At 43.5% G+C, this 23,861-nt stretch overlaps 1 protein-coding gene across 6 annotated transcripts in view; it reads left to right on the top strand.

Annotated features, from left to right (window-relative positions):
- Positions 1-3,106: 3,106 nt before the first annotated feature.
- Positions 3,107-23,861, top strand: part of B4GALNT1 (beta-1,4-N-acetyl-galactosaminyltransferase 1) — a 37,897-nt gene continuing 17,142 nt past the window's right edge. Inside the window, exons 1-4 of one of the 6 annotated variants that reach the window (XM_053370936.1) lie at positions 3,107-3,376; positions 3,575-3,711; positions 8,927-9,004; positions 23,332-23,547. In XM_053370936.1, the coding sequence (XP_053226911.1) occupies positions 8,952-9,004; positions 23,332-23,547 (269 nt within the window). In that variant the 5' untranslated portion in view covers positions 3,107-3,376; positions 3,575-3,711; positions 8,927-8,951. Of the gene's footprint in view, positions 3,377-3,574; positions 3,712-6,160; positions 6,335-8,926; positions 9,005-11,920; positions 12,016-23,331; positions 23,548-23,861 lie in introns of those variants that run through there. The other 5 variants (XM_053370930.1, XM_053370952.1, XM_053370945.1 and 2 more) reach the window with 5 other exon arrangements.

Raw genomic sequence — 23,861 nt, 5'->3', positions numbered from 1 at the left:
CATCACAGACCAGATCCAGGTGCTCTCTGAGGAAACTGATTTTCTAAAACCATTTCAATCAGGGTTTATTTTTATTTTTTAAATAAATGTTTATTAAGGTTTTACAAATCAGAAATTTCATCGTTTCAAATAGAGTATTATCATGAATAAAGCTCACATAAAAAAAACAGAAACACCAGAAAAACAGAGATATATAGCAAAGAAAACAGAAAACAGAAAATCAGAAGAAAAAGAAAAAAAGAAAAATCCACTTTTTTTGTATTAACAAAATTCCATACCCCTCTGTCTTGACCTTCTCACATCCCCCTTTTTTGTGTTCCTCTTTATTCCAATCAAATTCAGCAAATTCAAACCCTTATTTAACCCATGCTTAACTTTATATTCTTCTAATTATTATGTCCCAATTTTCCATTATTTTAACCTCATCTTATATACTGTGACATAATATTATTCTGTTCATAACCCCTTCTCCTTTTTGACATTCTTCTTTTCATTCACATTTAACCAAATCCCACAAACCCTATTACCTTCACTTCCCACATCATATTTACACTCAAACATTTTACAGTGTTTTTGTAAATAGTCCTTAAACTTTTTCCAGTCCTGTTCCATCAGTTCTTCTCCCTGGTCCCGGATTCTGCCAGTCATTTCAGCCATCTCCATGTAATCAATCACTTGCATCTGCCATTCTTCCACGGTGGGTAAATCTTGTGTCTTCCAATACTTGGCAAGGAGTATTCTTGCTGCTGTTGTTGCATACATAAAAAATGTTCTATCTTTCTTTGACACCCATTGGCCAACTATGCCCAAAAGGAAGGCCTCTGGTTTCCATTTCAATCAGGGTTTAGGCCCAGTTTTGGCATAGAAACTGCTGTGGTCGCTGTGTATGATGAGCTCTGACAGGAGAGAGAAAGGGGAAATGTGTCCCTGTTAATTCTCCTCAGCCTCTCAGCAGCTTTTGCTACCGTTGACCATGGTATCCTTCTGGAGTGGCTGTCTGAACCAGGGGTGGGTGACACAGCTTTGCAGTGGTTCCAGTCCTACTTGGATGGTCATGATAACCTTGGGTGTTGCTTCAGGCCCGTGGAGCCTTCATTGGGCTTCAGTTTTATCCCCTGTGCTGTATAACATCTACTTGAAACCGTTGATGGTTTAGAGTACGTTGCAGCAATACGCGGAAGACACACAGCTCTGCTTCTCATTTTCTGAGGCCCTTCTCCATGTGCCTCCACATCTCAACCCCAAAAGCTGGGCAGCTGAGCCCCATCACTGTATCACCACAGAAGCACCACCACCTTGTGTGTGTCAGGCTGCAGTTAAAAAGCAAGTTTAGAAAACTGGCATAACAGCCCCAAGCTTATAACACCCCTCTTTTATATACCAATCTAGTACATAAAATGCTTTGCAATCTTCGCTCTATTTTTTCTTTATAACAGGCAGTCTGCTATTATTCCTGTTCTCTAAGCGAAAGGGGGGAAGTTGCCAACTCTTTTTCCTGACAGGGCTCCTGTGCTTTTAACAGCTGCATGGCAAACAGGAATTCACAGTATAATCCTATGTACTCAGAAAGAAGTGTGGAGAGCTGAGGTGGGGAGCCTCAGGCCTAGGGGGCCAAATAACCTCACCAAGTTGCTTTGCCTGCCCTCCAGGACTCTCCTGAGGTCCCGTGTTTAATGGCCCAGGCCTGCACTCTCCTCCTTAACTACTTAAGCAGGAGATCTGTACCTATCAAGACTTCTGACTTTGGTTTATGGTACAAACCTTAAGAGGCATATTTGTTGCTCCCCCCATGTTTTGCCTCTGGAACTGCCCGCCACTGGTATGTAATTTCCCTTGAGGTAATCCACCCCTTGAACCAAAAGAGATCCCTCATCTCTGGTGTTGTGACTTAAATGTCAAGGAAGCAGGGAGGGAGCGATGTATGCTAAAGCCTCACCAAGGTGATCGCCACCGCATGCTCTTAATCTCAGGGTTGTGGGTCAAGCCCCATGTTGTGTCTGCCCAGGGCCGGATTGAGGTTTGATGAGGCCCTGAGCTACTGAAGGTAATGGGGCCCTTTATATGTCCAGCTTTGTCAACAACAAATTGTCGCTGTTTTTTGTGTTGAATATATGCTATATGGTAATTTATGGACCTAATAGGTATCGAGAGCCATTTGCACATGTTGCCATGCAACCAATCCATGCAGAATGTATGCACCCTATATATAGAAATGAGCAAACCAGTGATATTTTAGGGAGCAGGCTAGCAGGTGGGGCCCGTTACAATGGTACCTCTGGTTACGAACTTAATTCATTCCAGAGGTCCGTTCTTAACCTGAAGTACCACTTTAGCTAATGGGGCCTCCCACTGCCGCTGCACTGCCAGTGCGCAATTTCTGTTCTCATCCTGAGGTAAAGTTCTTAACCCGAGGTACTACTTCCGGGTTAGCGGAGTCTGTAACCTGAAGCGTTTGTAACCCGAGGTGTTTGTAACCTGAGGTACCACAGTACTTACGTCATAGGAGCCTACACAACACAAAACACCGTTGCTGTATGTAGGTTTTATTTTATTTGTTTTTTATGTTATATTTTGGAAATGTACATTCAGGTTTTTTTTCTTTGAATTTTTGGGGACACCCTAAAAATTTCTTTTAGTTTTTTGGGGCCCTAAGCTATAGCTTATTAAGCTTATAGAGTACCTAAATCCAGCACTGGGCCAAAGAGACTTGAATTGCAGGGGACAGGACTAGATTACTCTTGTCCCTATAATTCCATGGTTCTGTTATTGATCTTATTGGTTGGCATATATCAGTCCTGGGAGACGACTTGGGGATGAAGTCAAACTCTACAATTCTATGGTTCTATTAACGCTGAAAGTTTAAATGTTAAAGGCTTCCCCACGCGTCAAGAGTTATCTTTTGTTCTTAGTCGTTAAACCTCCCCGCTAGAGCTCCCGAGACATGCACGTATGTGGATGCATGCAAGTGGGTGAGTGGGAACTGTTTCTGCACCCACCCACAACGCGCGCCACGTGTGAACTCCGGGTCACGGTTTTTGCCGCGCAGACTCCTCCTGCTCCGATTCCCGGCTCGGCCGCTAGGGGCGGGGCGGAGCCGCTCCCCTGGCTGCACCCCGCCTGCTCTCTTGCTTGGGCGGAGGGGCTAGTGGTTTTCTGCTAGCAGGGTGCTGTACCTGTTATTCCTTTAAAGCAAACCGAAAACCTGCCACATGTGAAATCTGGAAGCCGGAAGATTGCTCTGAGGTCGGAGAGGAGGAAGCGCAGCGGCGATGTGAAAATGGCACGGGAGATGGGGGCGAGGCAGATGCTGCAGCGCTGAGCGTGCAGCTCCTCCGATTTATTTCGCATCCTCCTCCTCCTCCTCCTCGGAACCAAGGTACCGTCTCTGCCCGCGTCCGTGGAGAGCTAGCCGGCGTCTCAGCGCTCGGGTGCCCGGACCAGCCTGGCTTTTGTTATTTATAGCTAGGTGGGGCTGGCAGGGGTGGGGGCCGGAGCCCAGCGAATCGACTGCATTGATTGGCTGGACAGGTTTTTAAAAAGAGATTTGATAGATCTCTCTCTCTCATCATTGCAGTCTTTTGGTGCGGGGATAGACGAGTCTGTCACAATTGGGCCTGAGCGGTGGCAACAGCAGGCCTGGATCCGGTCCGGATGGAGGATAGATGCGGATGGTGTGGAGCCAGTTATTTCGTTCCCAATGGCGTTTTATAGGTACAGGAGACAAGAGATTTCGCCTCCCCTTGTCACCTGAATGCTGCTTGATAGAGGAGTGATGGGTTAATTCTTTATAATATCACCGGGTTTTATTTATTTGGTCATGTTAGGTAATGTGGGGAGGGGGCGAGTCCTAAGTGCAGGTGGCATTTCTTTTAGCTTTCTGGCTCTCCCCCGCCTCCCATGATAGAATTTACCGTCTCATTTATGCCTGGGATTTATTCCAAAGAGAGCTTGTTAATTGAATTACCAGCCAAAGGGCGTCAGGTAGCCCTGGGAACAGGCCCCAGGGTGCAGTCATGTTCGGAAAGGGATTCTCTTCCCTTCCAGTCCGGGATTGAATGTGCTTCAATAGTGGGCCGACCTGCCTAGAAAGCGAAGGTGAGATGGGAGCTGCCTTTTGTCTGAATGGCACAGGTATATCTCTGATCTGCCAGAAACCAGTCCCAGGGATGGCTAGAGGAATTGTACAGCTGCTGTCAACAAGGTTTACATAAGGCTTACGGTCCAAGGCCAGTTGCCTGTTTCAGAGCACATGTGCCATTTGGGCATGACTTAGATTAGGAAACTGGGTTTGGAGTCTTATTCCTACTGCATTTCTGGGTGTGTGTGATTTCTTTATTTAAAAAAACCCCAATAACCAACTGTCACATAAATTAGACTGACTTGTAACCCAAGCCTATGTCTTTGTACTCAGAAATCACAGTGTTTAGTGAGACCTTTGTTCAGCTATGTGCTTGTCAGATTGCAGCTCCATATCATGTTTCTTTGCACACTCAGGCTGCAGTTCTAGCTGTGTCTCCTCAGAAGTAAGACCTATTGAATTCAGTAGTACTTCAGGCAAGTGAGGTTAGCATTGCAGCCTTAGTGCTATTGAACTTGGGATTTGCTTCTGAGTTGGCAAATATAGGATCACTGTAAATAAATATAGGATCGTTGTAAATAAAAAATGTGGCTGTGTATACACGTGCACATCTTTTCAGTTCATGCTTACAGTGAAGTATGTTTCTGTCTAACATGGAATTGGGATTGGAGTTAATTCCATTCCTGTGTGTTAATTCTAATCTTGTATATGTGGTGTTGGTAAACTTCATGGCTGAGTACATTCACCACAGACCCTGCTAATTTTGCTCTGCACATGGCAACCATTCCATCTTGTAATCACCTAGTCTCTTCTGGATTGTCAGAATTTACATCCCCCTCCCCGACTCCCATCCTTTGGAGCCTGCCTACCTGGGGGGTTTAGCTCCATATAAGAAACAGCCAGACACTGGATGAGGCCTCCTAAGCATAGACAGAGAGTGAGTGATCTTGGCACAGAGATTCCTTAACCCACTGCTGTCCCTCAAGGCCTGTTAGCTGCCGTGCCTTATCTTGTCACTTTAGGCCACCATATTATCCTAATCAGAAGAGAACTTTGTTCTTGATCCTTCCTTCTAACAGGTCTGATTGTGAACTGTGGAACGAAGTTTATGTGAACAGAATAGCAGATTGAGTCAAACTTATTTGTAATTATATTACAAATAATTAATGAAACCACAAGATGTGAGTTGCCCTGCCAACAATAATAGTAGTGTGGAATAATCAGAACTTTCATAATAATCAAATTAACGTATTATAAAATGGCATGTAATGGGCAACCAAACACATTTTTGGAACTGTTCATAGCGATTGGAAGTCCAGATGGGGTATAAACTGGGGGTAACTATATCCCCCCTCAAAGTTTCTGTATTCCCCAATTTTATGGAAACAAATATGAAAACAACTTGAAAGATGGGAGGGGGGATACCTGGTCAGCCCTGGTTTTTCCACCCTCCCAGGCCTTTCCATTTGTAACTGTTCATTGTTTAATTTTGGGATGATTAATATCAGGATGATATATGCTTATACACTTTTATATTATTATAAATATTCCTTTATCTAACAGAACCAGAAACAAATCAATAACTCCCATCCCACAAACACATTTTAAAAGCCATAGAATGTTAATCAGCTGAATGCCTGGTTGAAGAGAAACGTCTTTGCCTGGTGCCTAAAGATATGCAATTAAGGTGCCAGGCGGGCCTCCCTGGGGAGAGCATTTCACAAATGGGGAGCCACTGCAGAAAAGGCCCGTTCTCGTGCTGCCATTCTCCACAAAAGGCAAAGGTGCATGCAGCTGCCTCTGCAAGCTTTGCAAAGTTAGCTAAGGTTCCTCTCTCTCCCCCCTCCCCTTTTGCCCAATCCCAAGCAAGTTGATTTGGAAGTCTATTGAGTTCAGTGGGATTTACTCCCAGGTAAAGCCGGGGAGGAGTCAGGCTGCCCACAGAGAAGAGACCTGCAAAACGGGTTTGAGGTTGCAAATAAACAGTTTGTTTGTTAGGCTTCTATGTGCAGTGAAAAGGATGAGGTGGTGCTTATTTAGGAGTTGTTCCACAACCACCCTGCTAAGCCCATGTAAATATAACTGCTGCACTCTGTCCTGGCTGTTTGATTCCCAGGGAAACAAACCAAATCGGCTTCCTCATCCATAATCACATCCTGGTTGAGGGAGGTCTTGCTCAGAGCCTACGTGGCATTCAGCAACAGCAGATGAAGACCCAAGGGCTGGCTGATAGGACAATCCTCAGCATCTCCTCAGGTTGGTGGAGGGGCTGTCACACAGCCCAGTCACTGGCTGCCGATACTTCTTGATGAGCATAAGTGGGAGGTTGGAAGGACTCTTTGAACAAGCTTCCTTAATTTACCCAGTTCCAGAGTCTATTTCTGCAAAAGAAAGGGAAGTTCGAACTGCGGATTTCCTCTCATTATTCTTTTCATATAGCCAAATAGCTCTTTTGTACTTTGCAGTAGTGAACCCTTGGTTATTTTTGCAGCTGTGAGGCATGCTCTTCCCATTTCTATACTGCAGTTATCTGTTCTTGTTATTCTCCTACCTGGATCTCAGTGTTTTATTCTCTTCCTCCCACCTCTGATACTTCAATCAGCTGGGACCCCAGACTTGGTAATGGGTTACTTTCATTTGTATGTGTTCTTTTTAATTTTAGTGGATCCTGAACTTTGGAGGATGTTGCTGCCATTTATTTGGAGTTGGTGGTTGACCTCCATTCTTCAGCTGCATTGCTGACCTGTACAGTCATAGAATCACAGAATGATAGAGTTGGAAGGGACCCCAAGGGCCATCTAGTCCAACCCCCTGCAATGCAGGAATCTCAGCTAAAGCATCCATGACAGTAGGCCACCCAACCTCTGCTTGAAAACCTCCAAGGAAGGAGAGTCCACCACCTTCCAAGGACACATGGCTCCCCCTCCGAAATCTTGGGAACTGTAGCTTGTTAAGGTTTCAGGATTCTTTAGGGAAAGTCATGTGTTTAAAATGTGTGTTAATGTATAGTGTGGATGAAGCAAACAGCAAGCACATCCACACCAAACATGTAAAGCAATCTTAACAGTCATGAATCCTGGGAACTGTAGTTTAAAGTTGCTGACTTCTCAGATTTACCCCCCTCAGCACCCTTAACAAATGACAATTTCCAGGATTCTCCATGACTAAGTGGTAAGAGTGCTTAAATGTTCTTTCTGAAGGCTTACTAAATGCAGACTCCATGCATGATTTCAACACCAGTCATTTCGCTTCTCCCTTTCTGTCTACTGAATACTGTAATAGTTCTGGAGAAGGCAAAAGCTTGCACAGTGTTTTCTTTCAAACATCTTTAACATTGCTTGAGAGATGTATTTTCTAATGTAGATTTTGAATGAAGAAAGGAAGTTAAGATCTTTTTTTTTTAAGACTATGGTGGCAACTTAAGCGATATGTATGAATTGGCTCTTAGACCTGGAACATGGTTGCGCCCAGGAAACTCATGAAAAAATTGGAGATTAAATGGCCTTTAAGCATGTGCAGAGTGCCTTTCTCTCTTCCTTGAGCACATCCTGGGTTCCATGGGTCAGTGTCAGGGCTTGTTACGTTGCTGAAAAGGGTGAGGAGAGGAGGAGACTGAGGTCCACCACTGTGTGCATGTGCCTGTTCATTTATCTGTTAACCAGACCCAGCCTGGTTACCTGTAAAAAGTTTAGGGGAGATGTCTTTGGTGAATCAGGATGCTTCCCTAGAACAAACCAGAGATGTTTGAATTAGCACCAGCACCTTCTGTTGCAGAGATGGAGAACCTGAGACTCCTTGGATGTTGTTGGACTACAACTTTCATCATCTCTGACTCTGACCTTTGTCCATGCTGGGCAAAGGGGCAAGATTAGACGTAGATGCACAAAGTTGTTGTTGTTTTTTTTAAAAATCAAGACTCCTTGCGCTCCGTTCTGCTCCTCCTTTCTTCCTTCCCAGGGAGGCCCTTGCCCTCTGCCTGCCCCTCAGAGCCAGCACTTCACACAGGGCTGGGCCTTGGCAGTGGCAGCCTCTTCTCGTCTGCTCTCTAGCAGCTGCTATGAGCTGCCCAAGGAAGTGGGGCAGCAGCAGTGGCCATGGAGAGGCCACAGGGGCTCCCTTGCCTCCTCGGCTGCTCAGGACAAGTGCCGGATCTTCCTCTTTTTTGAGCTCGGCAGCAGCGGCACTCGCAGGGGAAATAGGGACATTCTGGGATCAAATGAGAAGCTGAGATGGCTTTCATAATTCTGGAACTGTCCCTGACATAGCTGATAGGTTTGATTACAGAAAATTCATTGCTGATATTTGTGAGTAACAACAACTAGAGAACCCCTTTTTGGACTTTTTGTTTGAAAAGGAATGCATTTGAGACATATGGGTCTGAAGACTGGGGAAGTATTGCTTAACGGAGTGAATGTTTTGAATAGGTTTTTTTGGGCAACTGACAAACAAAAATTCAAAAGTCCCATTTTATTTTTATTTTCCCTTTCTTTCTTTTCTCATATACCGTATTTTTTGCTCTATAAGACTCACTTTTCCCCTCCTAAAAAGTAAGGGGAAATGTGTGTGCGTCTTATGGAGCGAATGCAGGCTGCACAGCTATCCCAGAAGCCAGAACAGCAAGAGGGATTGCTGCTTTCACTGCGCAGCGATCCCTCTTGCTGTTCTGGCTTCTGAGATTCAGAATATTTTTTTCTTGTTTTCCTCCTCCAAAAACTTGGTGCGTCTAGTGGTCTGGTGCATCTTATAGAGCGAAAAATACTGTATATGTCCCTCCTTTTTATCTTATTTCTTCTCTTTTCTTTTCTTTTCCTTTGGTGTCCTCTGCTCTGGGCCATTACTGGGTTCCAGGATTACACACACATGAAGGTGGTGGATGGATGGAGGGACCCTGAGTGAGAAACTGGAAAAAGAAACGAAAGCTCCCAGGTGAGAGCTGGGAGGGTTCACCACTTTCTGTGTGAGACAAGGACTCTGAATTTTCTTTCTTCTTTCTTCAGACAATCTTAACCGCTATATCTCAAAGTCCTACACGCAACCTCAAACTTCCATCATTTATAAATAACTTTCACCTTTCTGATGTCAACAACAGACTAGAAAATATTTTTGTTCATTAAACAGGAAGCTGCCTTAAATATCTCAAGTTTAGGACGGTTGAGACTGACTAACCGAAGTGCTCCAGGGTTTCAGAGAGGGGAGCGTTCCAGCCCTGCCTGGAGATACCAGGGATGGAACCTAAGGCCTTTGCATGCAAAGCAGATGCACGGCCCCATAGCTGTTGCTCTTCCGCAAACATTAATACCTTGCTCAGTCCCTGAAAGGGCAGCCAGCTCCAGAGCTCCACAGATTTCAACTGAGTTTTAATTGATTTTAACTTGTTTTAAACCAAGCATTTTATTAACTGTTTTATTAACTGTTCTTTTAACCTGGAAAGCAGAAGAATGTGAACTGCGAGATAAGCAATAATTAACAAACTTGGAGCTTATCTGTTCTGTCAGGATCCCGTTTATCAAGTGGAAGGGAGGAAGATGACTGAACTTGACACAGTAATTGTTGAGATTTTATCTTAGTTTTGAACCTAAAAAGGCACCCAGAGGCAAGAAAAGAATCCGGACCAGTCCCAGTAATGATACTGGGGCTCATAAATCCAGCAAAGCAGAGAAACAGATGAGAATACCTTGCTCATACCCAAGCTGGGCTCCCCTAGCCCTATTCGTAAGACAAATTCATGTGTGGAGCCAAGCCGAGTAGCCACGCCCTTAATACAATGCATGTCGACCCTCTGGTGAAAGTCTGTAAGATGTGTGTCTTTTGGCATGCATCACTGTGCCTGAGGACACCAGGTGGTGCAGCCTGGGACATGCATGACAAGTTGGGGCATGGGATAGCAGCTCCTTGCAGATGTTCTTGTTATTATTTCTGCTCTTTCTACCCAAGGGAACTTAGGTTGGTATTGTGTAACTTTTGAACTGGGCTCCTGTGATCTTCCACCCAGGGGACTGATCTGGACTCAACTGCACCCGCTTAGCTTCAGCAATGCTGCAGTGGATTCTCCCAGATCAGTTAGGGTTTTAAAGCCCTGCAAGGCTTTGAGTTTGAGGGTGCTGTGGGCGTGTATGTGTGCCATCATGTATATGCAAGGTAACCTTGAGCATAAAGACTGGCACCTTTTCCCCCCTGGCAGAGTTTATGTACCTTTAACCGATGTATGACAGGCAGAAATCCAGCAGGTCAGAAGAACCAACATTTTGAGTGTTACCCCTTGGAAGCCTATGGGATTTAAATTCCCACTTTTAATTGCTTAAAGGGGTTGTTGTGGATCCCTTTGTGTGCTGTCACTGACTTGAATTTGTATAAGATTTCAGGCTTGGACACAATTGTATTTGAACTTGGTGGAGCTTACATTTTGAACCATGTACAGTTTGAACCATGTGTGCAAGCATATGGATGGAGTCAGAGGGTGTGTATGTGTGGTTCTTAGTGCACGTAGGAAGGAGGAGGGGGTTATTAGTGATTATATGAAAGAATGGGTGCAGATGACTAGTACCTGCTGAAACAAACATGGAAGAGAAGTGAAATGAGACTTTTTCAAAAAAGAACAGGCTGATACCCCACCCTCACCCACCATGGCCCCCTCCACCTCTTTCCCCCTTCCCCCCCTAATGTAATGTCTCAACAAATGAAACCGACTGTGGCGATCACAAAGGGTCCCCGGACGTTTGATGGTCTGTTGATCCCTGTGCCACCACTGTGATTGCCTCTTGGCTGCCACCAACCCGTTTCTCTTGGGTACACACGGAGTCCAGACAGTTGTTAACATTAACAAATAATCAAGTTTATTTTTATAGGCATGAACAACTAACAACTTCAAACTGATTATCCCAACTATCTATCTGACTCCACCTAACAGCTCCTCTCACTCTCTCACCACACAACTCGACCAACCCACAGACTCAACCTCCCTCTTCCTTCTCCAACTCCCAACTCTCAACTGACTTTCACACACCACCAACTCTCTCTCTAACTCCACCTCCTCCCCTCAGGTTCTCACTGGCCAATCACATCACACTCATTTAACCCTTTCCTTATGACCCACCTAGGAGGCAAACACCACACCAACCTGTAGAAAATGTTCCTTGGAAAAAGAGACATTGCACATACTTTGTAAACAAGACATCTTTAATTAAAAATACATTTTTTTTAAAAAAAGAACAGGCTGCCTTGAGAATTGAGCAGTGCCTGCTAATAATTCAGGCGCGGCTAGCAAATGGACTGCAAGTGCTAATGTAATTGTTTCTATGGAACTAAGCAGGTCTGAGCTTGCTACCACCCCAGTGGGAGCAAGCCTGGGCATCCCATAGGTGCTGCTTTGAGCAGGAAGAGAGCAATACACAATTTTAAGAAATACAATTTCTGCCTTTAAATGGAGATGAAATGAACTAGGCATGCAGGTTTTTTCACTTTGTAAGTTCATTAGTAACAATGATGGGGTTTAATACTGGATTGCAGGAAGGGGCTGTGCCCCGGGGGCTGGCAACCCATACTATGCCACTGATCCTCCGGATTTCTCATGGAGGAGGCCCTTGAAGGGCCTCAGGGGATGATCATAGCGTCCAGGTAGGTTCATATGGGGAGAGGCAGACCTTGAGCAATTGTAGTCCTGAGACAGTTAAGACTTTGAACTGGAACCAGAAACTAATTGGCAGCTAGTGCAGTTCAACCAGGATTGGTGTAATATGCTCAAACTGCCTTGCTCCAATGAGCGACCTGGTTACCAAATTCTGCACCAGCTGAAGTTTCTGAATAGTGTTCAATGTTGCAGTGGATTCTTCCAGATCAGGGGTGTCTAATGTGATGGCTTCCCGGTGTTTCTGGACTACAGCTTCCAGCATTTTTGTGCATTGCTTTTGTGACTGAACCAGTGCAGATTTTCGTCCCAGGTATTTTAAATGTTTTATTAACTAAAAATGTAACAACAATTTGGTTATTTGATGAGTACTGGCGCTCAAGGTTAGCAATTTTTATATTCAAAAGGTTCTGTGTTTTGACTTCTAATATAGTAGAACTTAATGAAATCTGTCTCAGAAAGGACAGAGCAATAATCAGTTTGCCAAGATGTCACTGCTGTATTGCAATGTCAAAAAGTGTCATAGTGTGTGAGATGTTCAAAGGAGTAGAGTCTGATGCCTTGGCCATTCTGGGAACGGGGGGGGGGTGACCAAAGTTGAGTCATATTTTGACTTTATTGCTAAATTAAGCATCACTTAATTGTAGTTTCTCAGTATACACAGTAATTTTCCCATTATTACTATTTTTGTGTGCAAAGTAACCTCTACAATCTGTAGCAATCTGTTCTCTTTCTGCTTCTTGAGAGCAAAGTATGTACATCTACACATGCATGCACACCCCACACAGATAACGAATCTCGATAGATATCATATTAAATCCTGAAAGAACCTCAAATCACCATATTCTACTCTTGCAGATTTGTGATGAATTATTGTGGAGTCAGTTGATGGCTTTCTGTATGCATTGGCCTTAAATTATTATTGTTACTTTTTTATTCATAATTGTATGTTTTATCTTTTTATTTTTTTGTAAACTGCTGAGAGGTTTTGTACAGTCAAGCTGTTAAGTTGTTGCTGTTTGTTCAGGGCTGAAGATCAGGTTTCCTCGGGGGGCGGGGGGGAAGCAGCGGAGCAAATGGCGATGTGGATGAGCCCCCAGACTCCCTCCATCCTGCTCCCACACTCGGACTCACGTGGGCATACTGGGGTGTGCATGAAAATGGGACCAAATGACCATGAGATGCAAAAAGTGCTGTCTCTGATAATTCTGTATAAAATTTGTGATAGGCAAAGCTACAATTCAGCGGTAGTTTGGTGATAATCGCCCCAGTTTTGCTATTCTTATCCCTACCTTTAGTGGGACAGGAAACATTGTGATTCAAACCCAACTGATAGAGCCAAATGTCTTGATAACTTTCTAATTCAGCTATTTCACCCTGTTTTGGAAATTTTTAATGTTTGATGATTTAGCATGTTTTTAATATTCTGTTGGGAGCTGCCCAGAGTGGCTGGGGAAACCCAGCCAGATGGGTGGGTTATTATTATTATTACATTCAGTCTCCTTTCGCAATGCCTTTGTCCCATAAAGCTGAAATGTTATCCCACTGGTTTCTGAATATTGCAATTTATTGCATCAGATTTGTGACCAGTTTGTGTGCATTTCAATGTTTGTCCTGTACTGAAGGCAAATGTTGATGGCATGTATCACTTTGGCAAATAAGCCGGTGAGTGAACTCCTGATGATGTGGTAATTTTTTTCTGGCAGGCTGTCATGAGGCCCTACTCCCTGCACGTTCACACATGATGTTTGTTCATACTGCCCTGAACTGTAGTCATGGCCTTCACCAAGGGTGGGTGATGACCCAAACAATAGGAAGATCCCAGGGTTCTGGAACAAGGTCAGTATTTTGGACAAGGACCAATATGCTGATTCAGGACTGCTGTTTGCAATCCTTCCACTGAGGCAGAAAAACCAAATTGTCTCAGCAGGATTCTGAGCAACTAATGGGATTGGGTTAGTCAAGAAGAAACATACCCTGTTAACATCCTGTAATGGTGTTGTCTGAGTGGTGTCTCATTGTAGCAAATGTCTAATATAAATCCTTCAAGTGCACATCCCCATCCAACAAGCTGGAACAAATGTGGCTGAATCCAGGACTTGGATATAGATGGAAGATCTTGTGTTATGCTTTGGATGGAAGCAAGAAGTGTGCAAACATGTTTTGCAGTCAGCTGGTTTCTATTATAAGCTGGTGTCTATTTGTCTACTATGCAGTTTTGCAGTATCATCCATAAAACGAACCTGCATGTGGACAGGTCTATGCTTGGGTTGATGGTGAGGTGAATATTTTTTCACTAGTCCTAGTGTACACTCGTACCTTGGAAGTCGAACAGAATCTATTCCGGAAGTCCATTTGACTTCCGAAACGTTAGATTTCCAAAGCACAGCTTTTGATTGGCTGAGGAAGCTCCTGTAGCCAATCGGAAGCCTCGTTGGATGTTCAGCTTCCAAAAGAACGTCCAAAAACCGGAAAATTGATTGCCGGTTTTTGATCATTTGGGAGCTGGAACGTTTGACTCCCAAGGTGTTCATGAGTCGAGGTACAACTGTACAGTACTGTACAGTCTCCTGCCCATGGGTCCAGATGATGAAGATGTCATCAATATAACTTGGAGGTGTTTGTGGGCAGAAGCAGAAGTAAGTGTTCTAAAATAGCCATGTATATGTTTGCATACTGTGTTGCCCATTTACCTGTCTTTTTGAAATAATGGTGTTTGAGGACCAAGTGGCAAAACTTGGTAGCTGTATGTGGTCCAGCATCCTGGATAACATTCCTGATGGCTGGTACTCTGTTTTTGTGGGGGAAAGTGGTCTGGAACCTCAGTATCCCTGATTGCCAAAATAATATTCCCCGGGATAGAGAAAGACTTGTACAGTAGTTGCCCAACAGAGTTGGTGGTGGTTTTCTTTGCGGAAGGAAGAAAGGAAGAGAAAGAAAAATATTTGAAGGAAAAGATGGATTGAACAAACAGGCTCCTGTTCTAAATGTAGAAATGTAGCATCAATGTAGCATTCTCCATAGCAAATTGTCTTTTTGCAGGTCCCTCCCACACTGCTTTTCAACACAAGACTCTTTGTAATGCTTTGCAATGCAAATGTGAAGCTGAAGTTTGGACAGAATGCTCATTACATGGCAAATTCTTCTCTGCTCCTCCAACACCGTTCTTGCAAATGTAGTTGTGTTGACCCACAAGAAGAAAATCCAAAATCCAAAATCCACATTAGGGCAATACCCTTATTAGGCCAAACAAGATACTACAAGTAGCATGCGAGCTTCTGAGTTCTCCTATACAGGTATTATGATAAAAAAAACCAAGACTGGTGAGAGGAAACCTGTGTATTTTGCAAAAGTAAAAAATGATACACTTGTGATTAACAGCTGGATCTTATATTTCTAAAAATTGGAGTGTCAACCATTGTATGCTTCTTTTTCCCAGAAGCCCTGCAAAGCACCTAATAGAGCCTCATTTGAATATTGCAACCTCCTTCCACGGTCTTTCTGACGAAATTCAGACTCCATGCATGATTTCAACACCAGTCATTTCGCTTCTCCCTTTCTGTCTACTGAATACTGTAATAGTTCTGGAGAAGGCAAAAGCTTGCACACTGTTTTCTTTCAAACATCTTTAACATTGCTTGAGAGAGGTATTTTCTAATGTAGATTTTGAATGAAGAAAGGAAGTTAAGATCATTTTTTTTTAAGACTATGGTGGCAACTTAAGCGACATGTATGAATTGGCTCTTAGACCTGGAACATGGTTCCAAGTTGTGCCCAGGAAACTCATGAAACAATTGGAGATTAAATGGCCTTTGAGCATGTGCAGGGTGCCTTTCTCTCTTCCTTGAGCACATCCTGGGTTCCATGGGTCAGTGTCAGGGCTTGTTACGTTGCTGAAAAGGGTGAGGAGAGGAGGAGTCTGAGGTCCACCACTGTGTGCATGTGCCTGTTTATTTATTTGTTAACCAGACCCAGCCTGGTTACCTGTAAAAAGTTTAGGGGAGATGTGTTTGGTGAATCAGGATGCTTCCCTAGAACAAACCAGAGATGTTTGAATTAGCACCAGCACCTTCTGTTGCAGAGATGGAGAACCTGAGACTCCTTGGATGTTGTTGGACTACAACTTTCATCATCTCTGACTCTGACCTTTGTCCATGCTGGCTGGGGCTGATGGGAGTTTGAGTTCTCATCCTTGGTCTGTTGCCACAATTTTCCAAGTTTAAAATGGACCTACCTAAGGAGCAGCATGTCTATTTTTTTCATGTCCCCTCTATTTATTTCAAACATTTACATCCCACTTCTTGATTGTAGTTTTCCAAGGCAGGAGGGTTGTATGTTGCTGGTGTGTGACTTTCTGGCAGAGCTGGGCAGGGTTGTTGGCTTCAAAGGGCTAGAGCTGCTTTGCACAAAGCTGGGGCAGGATGTGGTAAAATAATGACGAGCATCTCTGCATTTGAAGAGATAACTGACTTTGTGAGCAGAGATCACTGATAAGATGAATGATGGGAGTTCAGGCATAGAACACAACCTTTTGATAACTTTCTGATCAATTTGGGCTAGATTTTGCCTAGTACTTCTTTCTTAATTACAGGTCTTGATCTTGTGTTCTTTTCTTCCCCTTTTCAGTAACCACAGTTTGCATCCACATACCTGGAATTGAGGTAAGGTTTTCCAGGAAAGATTGTGTGACCTTCCCATTCACAGTTCACCTCCAGTGTCACTTGCTTGAAATAAAACAGGGAGGTAGAAGACCTCGCCTTACTAAAGAAGGCCAGTCTGTGATTACACTGTGATTCAGCCCCACAAACCAGCTGAAGTGCCCCAGTATCTTTCTCTCACTAGGTCTAGTTCAGATGACACACTAAGCCAAACCATGGCTTGGGATGGCTCAATTGCAGAATGACCAAGGTGGAGCAAAGTACAATAGCCACAGTCTCCTTTCTGGAGAGCGTGCTAAGCCATGGTTAGACTCACTATGATGTGTGAAACCAGGCCACTATGACAGGAATCTTTGTAGAATCCTTGTTTTCTCCCTGTCAAAGGCTGTTTTCTGTAGTGCAGATATATTTCTTGGCTGCTGTAGGTTCTGCATTCAAATTATGTAATAACCACATTATACTTTGTGTGCTATAACTGTCTTTGATTCAGTGCTGTGGATGTTAGTTAAGAAGGAATGTTTCATGCACTTAACAGGATTTTCAAGAAAAGAAAAAAGTATGAGCTTTCAGATGCACTAGAAGTTTAGGCAAAATCTGATGAGAAAGCAGGACAATGCTGCTTCCAGGACAGAATAATAATGTGTGAAAGGTGCCCCACTCCCAAGGAGGGAAAACACCCTTGGGTAAGATTATTTTAAGGCAATGGGAGGTCCTGGGCTCTCCAATACTGGTAGATAATATGCATTCTCATGGCAAGTAGTCATGCATAGCTTTATGAATTAGTCTAATTTGTCATCTTTTTTAAGCAACCCAAGTTAGTGGCCATTTCTGTATACTATACAAGTGAATTCCCTAGTTTTAACCACCGTATTTTTCACTCTATAAGACACACCAGACCACAAGACGCACCTAGTTTTTGGAGGAGGAAAACAAGAAAAAAAATATTCTGAATCTCAGAAGCCAGAACAGCAAGAGGGATTGCTGCGCAGTGAAAGCAGCAATCCCTCTTGCTGTTCTGGCTTCTGCGATAGCTGCGCAGCCTGCATTCGCTCCATAAGACGCACACACATTCCCCCTTACTTTTTAGGAGGGAAAAAGTGAGTCTTATAGAGCAAAAAATACGGTACCTGCTGTGTGACGAAGTATTTCCTTTTGACCTCAGTCTTCTAACATTCAACTTTATGGAGGCCCCAGCTCTAGCTTCGCAGTCATGTAGTTTGCGCTTTGCTGAAACTTTTCTGACCCTACAGTAGCACATAATGAATGGTCTTGTCTTGATTTTATGTGTCAGCAGTAGGAGGCCCACAGGCACTCTGAGAACTCTGTTAAAGGGATCACTGCCATTTCTCTAGTGCTTGTACTGGTGTTCCTCCATGTTAATTTCCTAAATGTGAGGCATTGTTGGCAGTATTTTGGGGACAGTTGGCACAGTGCTGCAACTTTGCTTTCTCCCCCAAGGATGGGAGTTAATGCCTCTTCACCCAGGGCCGGGTGTAGGAGACGGGGACTTTTTTTAAGAGCAGAAGTGATGTCAATGTGATGTCTAATGAAAAAGAGGGTAAATGAGGGTGCACCCACACTTCGCTTGTCCCATGCCTAGAAAAATCAGAGCAAACCTCAATCCACAGAAAACTTGACGTTTGCTTCAGTTGATTGACATTTGCTCTGATTAAGTGGTGAAGTTTTCCTCGGAGGGAGAGGCAGGTACAAACAGAAGTGTCAAGTTCGGATACCCTTTTAAAAGCACACCTATAAAAATTGTTTTGTTTTGAAAAAAAGAAAAAAAGAAGTGTGGACAAGCCCTGACTGGCGGTCCTTGCTTATGGAATCGAGTGAGGCTAATAATCAAGCAGAGGCTTTTGTCTTTGATTGTGTTCCTACCTTACTCTAGCAGCTGAAATGGTAACACTTCCTTTTTCAAGTTTGCATTTCTTCTACTTATTTAGAAATGTGCCAAATCATTTACGAAAGAGGGCCCTTCTTGGACTCATAAGGAATTGTTGCTGAAAGAGATTTGGAACATATCCAGAAGAATTCAGTGTTGCGCGGTTGTTATCATTCCATTAGTGCAAGCATTTCTGCTTGCCTGACAGAACGACCTCTCCTTTCCTCCCCCAGTGCGCTGTTCTGGAGGTTTTCCAGAGCAGATCGGGAGGAGAGTGGAAGAAGCCGCCCTGCCCTGGTGTGCTCACAGGAGCCCTTGTGTTGGCTTCGGTTAGTGTACTGGCTTAGTTCAATCTGGCCCATGGCTTCCTTCTTGACAGCAGTCATATGAGCAATTGCTGTCAGTTGGAAATCCCCCAACTTTAGTAGTACAGTAATGCAATGGTATGATAATGTTTGGGAGATAGCTTTTATGACCATAAAAGACGAGAAGAAGGTTGCAATGCACAAGTAAATTGATAGAACTATGGAGTTTAAAAACCATTGTAATTCAAAATATCAAGATATTGCACAACCTTGTGCCTTATTTTCACTCATGATTGCCGTGCATTAGACTGCAGTTCCCATTATCCCTGACAGCTGACCATGAAGGCAGGGAGCTGATGGGAGCTAGAGTCCAACAACATAGGAGGACACGGGGGGGGTGATGGCTTATTTTTTTCCTTCTCTGTCTTAGCTGCTACTTTCTTTCTTCTGCCACTAAATAAGTATGATTGCCTAGAATTGTAGTCATTATATATGTAATTTTGTACAATACGCCAAAGCAGTCGCCACTAAGCTCTGTGGGCAACTGGGCACATATGGTATCTTGAAGAAGCAACAGGGGTGTCCTTTACAAAATGGTTGCAAAAAATGGTTGCCATATGAAAAAGAGACAGGGCCACAAGATGGTCCGTCAGTGGGGTGGAATGGCACCTACATATCAGCCACTGCCACAGTCACTCTTTGCAGCTCTCCTCTGTTCAGAACAGATGGGAGGGTAGGCACCCATTCCTGAGCCAGTGCAAATAGAAACTGAGCAGGATGAGTAAACAGTTTCTTGTATATTGTGGATTTTAGGAAATAGCTACTGAGACCTTTCGTGGACACCATAGGAGATATTAATGAGCACAATGGCACCATGTTAGTGACTGCTTGTGTTGCAGTTTTGTATTTCTAATAAAGAGCCAAAGATTGCATTTCAGCTGGCTTGATACCTTTTGTTAAAGGTCAGTGTTTTCTACAAGTTGAATTTATTCCATAATTTATTACTGTCAGCTGATTCTAATCAAATGGGTTTTATGCCACAGATTGCTGTTCTTTAGTGGGGTATGTGTATGCATGTATAAATTTACATATATCAGTTGATACAGCTGCCTGCATTTTTGGACTTTCTTGGAGGGTGTGGTGATGGGGATTGTCCCAATGAGCCCATGCATTTCGAAATTTACCACACTATTGTAGAATATCTCAGAAGTAGGAGAAAACTAAAGTAGCTCCTACACAAATAAAAAGGAGGAGGGGGAAGAAGAACAGGAACAAGGTGCAAACTTGTTTCATTTCCATTGTTTAATACGGTTTCAACATCTCGTGGTGCAGGCAAAAACATGAATGCCTGTATCCTCACCATGCATCTTGCTCAACTGATGACATGCCAAATCGTGACTAATTACTGTAGCTCTTCCCTATATGACTCAAGCTGCTTCTAGTAATGACTGTGCAACTGGTGCAAGGAATGTTTCGGGAAAGCACACAACTCACTTGGATGAGAGGGTGCAGAACATTCTGTTTCAGAAAAAGGCAGGGCTGATATATAATGAACTGAAAAAGGTATTTAAATATACCTTCCTGAAGAAACCAGAGGCCTTTCTCTTGGGTATTGTCGGCCAATTGGTGCCAAAGAAGGATACAACATTCTTTATGTATGCAACAACAGCAGCAAGAATACTTATTGCAAAGTATTGGAAGACACAAGACCTACCCACTCTGGAAGAATGGCAGATGAAGGTGATTGACTGTATGGGATTGGCAGAAATGACTGGCAGAATCCGAGACCAGGGGAGAGAGACAGCGGAAGAAGATTGGAAGAAATTTAAGGACTATCTTAAGAAACATTGCAAAATTAATGAATGTTAGTATGACGCTGGTTTAGAATTTACGTGGTTTCTAGCGGTAATGGATAAGTAAAAAGAAAAGAAAGGTCAAAAATTAAATGAAAATTAAGGGAAAGGATTTGCTGAATCAATAAATTAGAAATTGGAATACAGAAAGGGGAGGTATGAGGAAGTCGGGGAAGTAAGTTACAAGAAAATAAGGGATTGAAAGTATACTTGTTTTTTACACTTGTCTGCTTCTATTTTTGTATTTTTGTTTTGTTTTATTTTATATAAATTTTTGAAATTTTAATAAAAATCTTTTAAAAAAGAAAAAAAAAGAAAAAAAGAAAAAGGCAGGGCTGAAGGGGACAAAGTGTGGGAGGGACCAGATCTCAGTGGTAGATTGCTTTCTTTCATGCAGATCAGAGCTGGGCCAACTTGGTTCCCTCCTGATGTTGTTGGCTACAACCCCCACCATCACTGGCTATGGGCCATGCTGGCTGGGGCTGATGGGAGCAGGGAGTCAAACAGCATCTGTAGGGCACCATGTGGGCTACCCAGGGATTTCTAGTTCTATCCCTGGCATCTGCAGGTTTTAAAAAAGATTGGGTAGCCCTGCTTTGGAATCTCAACTGCATCAGCCTCAGGCAGTTTGGCCAGTGGTCAGGGATGATGGGAGATGTAGTCTGTCAGTATCTGGAGGAGAGCCACACACTCCCCATCCCTAAGGCAGCAGGTGATCGGAAAGCTCCTCTATTTGAAACCCTGGAAAACTGCTTCTGGTCCGATGAAAAATAGTCTGATTTGGCATAAGACATATTTTTGTGTTTCTGACTTGGGGTTGTACCAGTGATGACACGTGTCATTGTACACCTTTTTGGAACAGAAGACTAGGATGCAAAGTACTGAGAGGAGAACTGTCGGAGTTAGTTATAGTTGTTGGCATCTGTCTGTCTCAGCAGACGTGGAAGGGTGCACTTTCGGTGTCAAATCATTAGAGAGTTACAGCTATGGCTGTGGAGACAGATATGGGAGAGTCGTGTTTTATTGTCGGTGAGACAGATAAAGGTATCTGATTTTGCTGCTACAGGTGAACAATGATGTTTATTCTCTCTCCACTCCTCCCTTCTTCTGCAGAGAATGCAGGAATTAGTTATGTTTATTAAATTGGTGATTATTTAGAAAGCAAGTTTTTGAAAAGGCACAAGCAGCAGAAGTAACACTTTTTCAGAAAAGAAGCTAGAGAGATGAGGCAGAGAGAGAGAGAGAGAGAGAGAGAATAGAAATTTGAAAAAGAAGGTGGGGAAAATGAGTGGCATGGCAAAAACAGCCAGTGATGACTGGGGCTGTATGTGGAATAATGGAGAAAGTGGAACAGCAAAGGCTAGCATTTGTACTAAGAAAGATAAATTTGGGGATAAGAACTTGTTGAACCAACAATTTGAATTGGAATACAAGAGGGGGAGGTGTGGGGAAGTCAGGGAAATATGTCATTGAAAATAAGGACTTTGAATTCTATGTGTTTTTAAATTTTTTTGTTTCGTCTTTTTTTATTATTTTTTGATGTATTAAAATGGAAAAATCTTAATAAATATCATTTTTTTTTAAAAAAAAGAAAGATAAATTTGATGCCATATGATGGCCATATCTCATGCTAACAAATATCGTCAACCTCCTTTCAGCCTCCCTTAAGTGACATTATGAAAAAAGACTGGCGTTTGAGTTGGGACCTGAAGTGACATTTCAAAGTGAAATTGGAGGTTCCTTGTTGAATGAAATTACCCCCGGATTTTAGGTGGAGGCCAAAATAGTTTGTGAGATATCTTGGGGGAGGCTAATGGGACTTCCCTATCAGGTATGGAAAAGAAATATGAACCTCACATTGAAAGGGAATGGTCCACAACAGTGGCATAGCATGTGGGGGGCAGGAGCCAGGGTGCTATTGCCCTGGGTGCAAAATTGGGGGGGGGGAGAGCAAAAATTCGAAAGAAAAATAAACTCCTTTGATAGTTTTAGTTAAAAAAAAAAGCCAATCAAGCAGTGTAATCGTTTCAAGAAATAAATAATAGCATAGCCTCCAAGTGCCACTTTTTAGCCATGGCACCCACGGAAAAAAATAAGCAAATCTGCTTTGTTCTTAAACAGAGAAATCCTGGTTTAAGATGGGGCCATAGGCAAAATTGCAGCTGGCTTGCAATGCCTTTGAGGCTCTCCTATGCAAGTGAGGAAGTGCTCCTTCCTGTTCAGCTTGCTTTCTATTGTTGCCCACCCACTCTCCTGCTCACCCAGGCTCTTTCCCCAGGCTCTCCCTCCCTCCCTAATCCCATGACCAGAAGGGCAGGAGGGATCATTAAACCACTCGGGCGAGGTCTCTTCAGCTTGGCAGCGGAGCATTGCAGCAAAACAGTTGCCTTACAGCCAGCGGGAGAGCAGCTGCCTCTGCATGGCTTTGCAAAATAAAAAATAATAATAATAATTCTTCCAATAGCACCTTAGCCCACAGATAGAAACTGTTTTTTAGCCTGCTGGTATGACTGATTATACTTCTATTTCTCCTGCCCAAGGGTAGAAGATTAAAGAGGTGCTGGCTGGGGTGTGAAACATCCCTGAGAATTTTTCTCACTCTCTAGCGGGCTCAGGGGACAGCCCATGATACCATGTGCTGTGTTCACCACCCTCTGTAAAGACTTTCTGTCCGTGGCTGTCAAGCCAACATACCACACTGTGATACAATATGAGAGGACACTTTCTATTGTGGACCGATAGAAGGAGGTCATCAATTGTTGTTTAACATACTGGTTTGGGAAGAGTGAATTGGGTAGTTTCCCATTAAAGTGCAAATGGAACAAATTTCTCCCCACTCCCTGGCTGAGAGCTCTTTCCTTGCTCACCCAATCCAGGCGGCTGCTGCCTTTCTAAGGTTCCTTCTCTCTCCTTGCATCTTTGCTCCAGGATGCGTCCAGTCCAGAAGTCCTTGTGTGTGCTGATGGTGCTGATGGCATCCCTGGCTTTTCTCTATCTTCATGTCTGGTCACCGAAGCCCTACAGTACGGTGGACCTGCGACACCGGCCAGGCCGAACGCCAGAGCAACTGTTGAGTGACCATCTGCTGGTGCCTGAGAAGAAATATGCACACATTGCTTTCCGGATTAAGGAGGAGATCCTGGAGTAAGCGCCCATCCCTATATAACAAGGACAGTGCCTGTTTTTGGGTACCAGGTCCTCATGAAGCGCTATTTCTTTTTTGTTTGGGGGTGGAAGAGGTGTTGTATATGTGCTTTTAAAAAGGTATAGTGTCCAAACATCTGCTGTAGGATTCTTAAGGTTGCCATTCAACCCCCTTCCCGGGGGGTGGGGGTCAATTGAGAAGATAAATATCTGAATATAGGAATGGATGCATTGTGACATTAATGTGCATGCATGTAAATACTCATATCCCAAAGCATAGAGCTGACCATGGCGTGGCTCCAGTGGCCAACTCT

This window comes from Podarcis raffonei, chromosome 2, assembly GCF_027172205.1.
Source record: "Podarcis raffonei isolate rPodRaf1 chromosome 2, rPodRaf1.pri, whole genome shotgun sequence".
NCBI lineage: Eukaryota > Metazoa > Chordata > Lepidosauria > Squamata > Lacertidae > Podarcis > Podarcis raffonei.
This window is presented reverse-complemented; position numbering and strand designations above follow the sequence as displayed.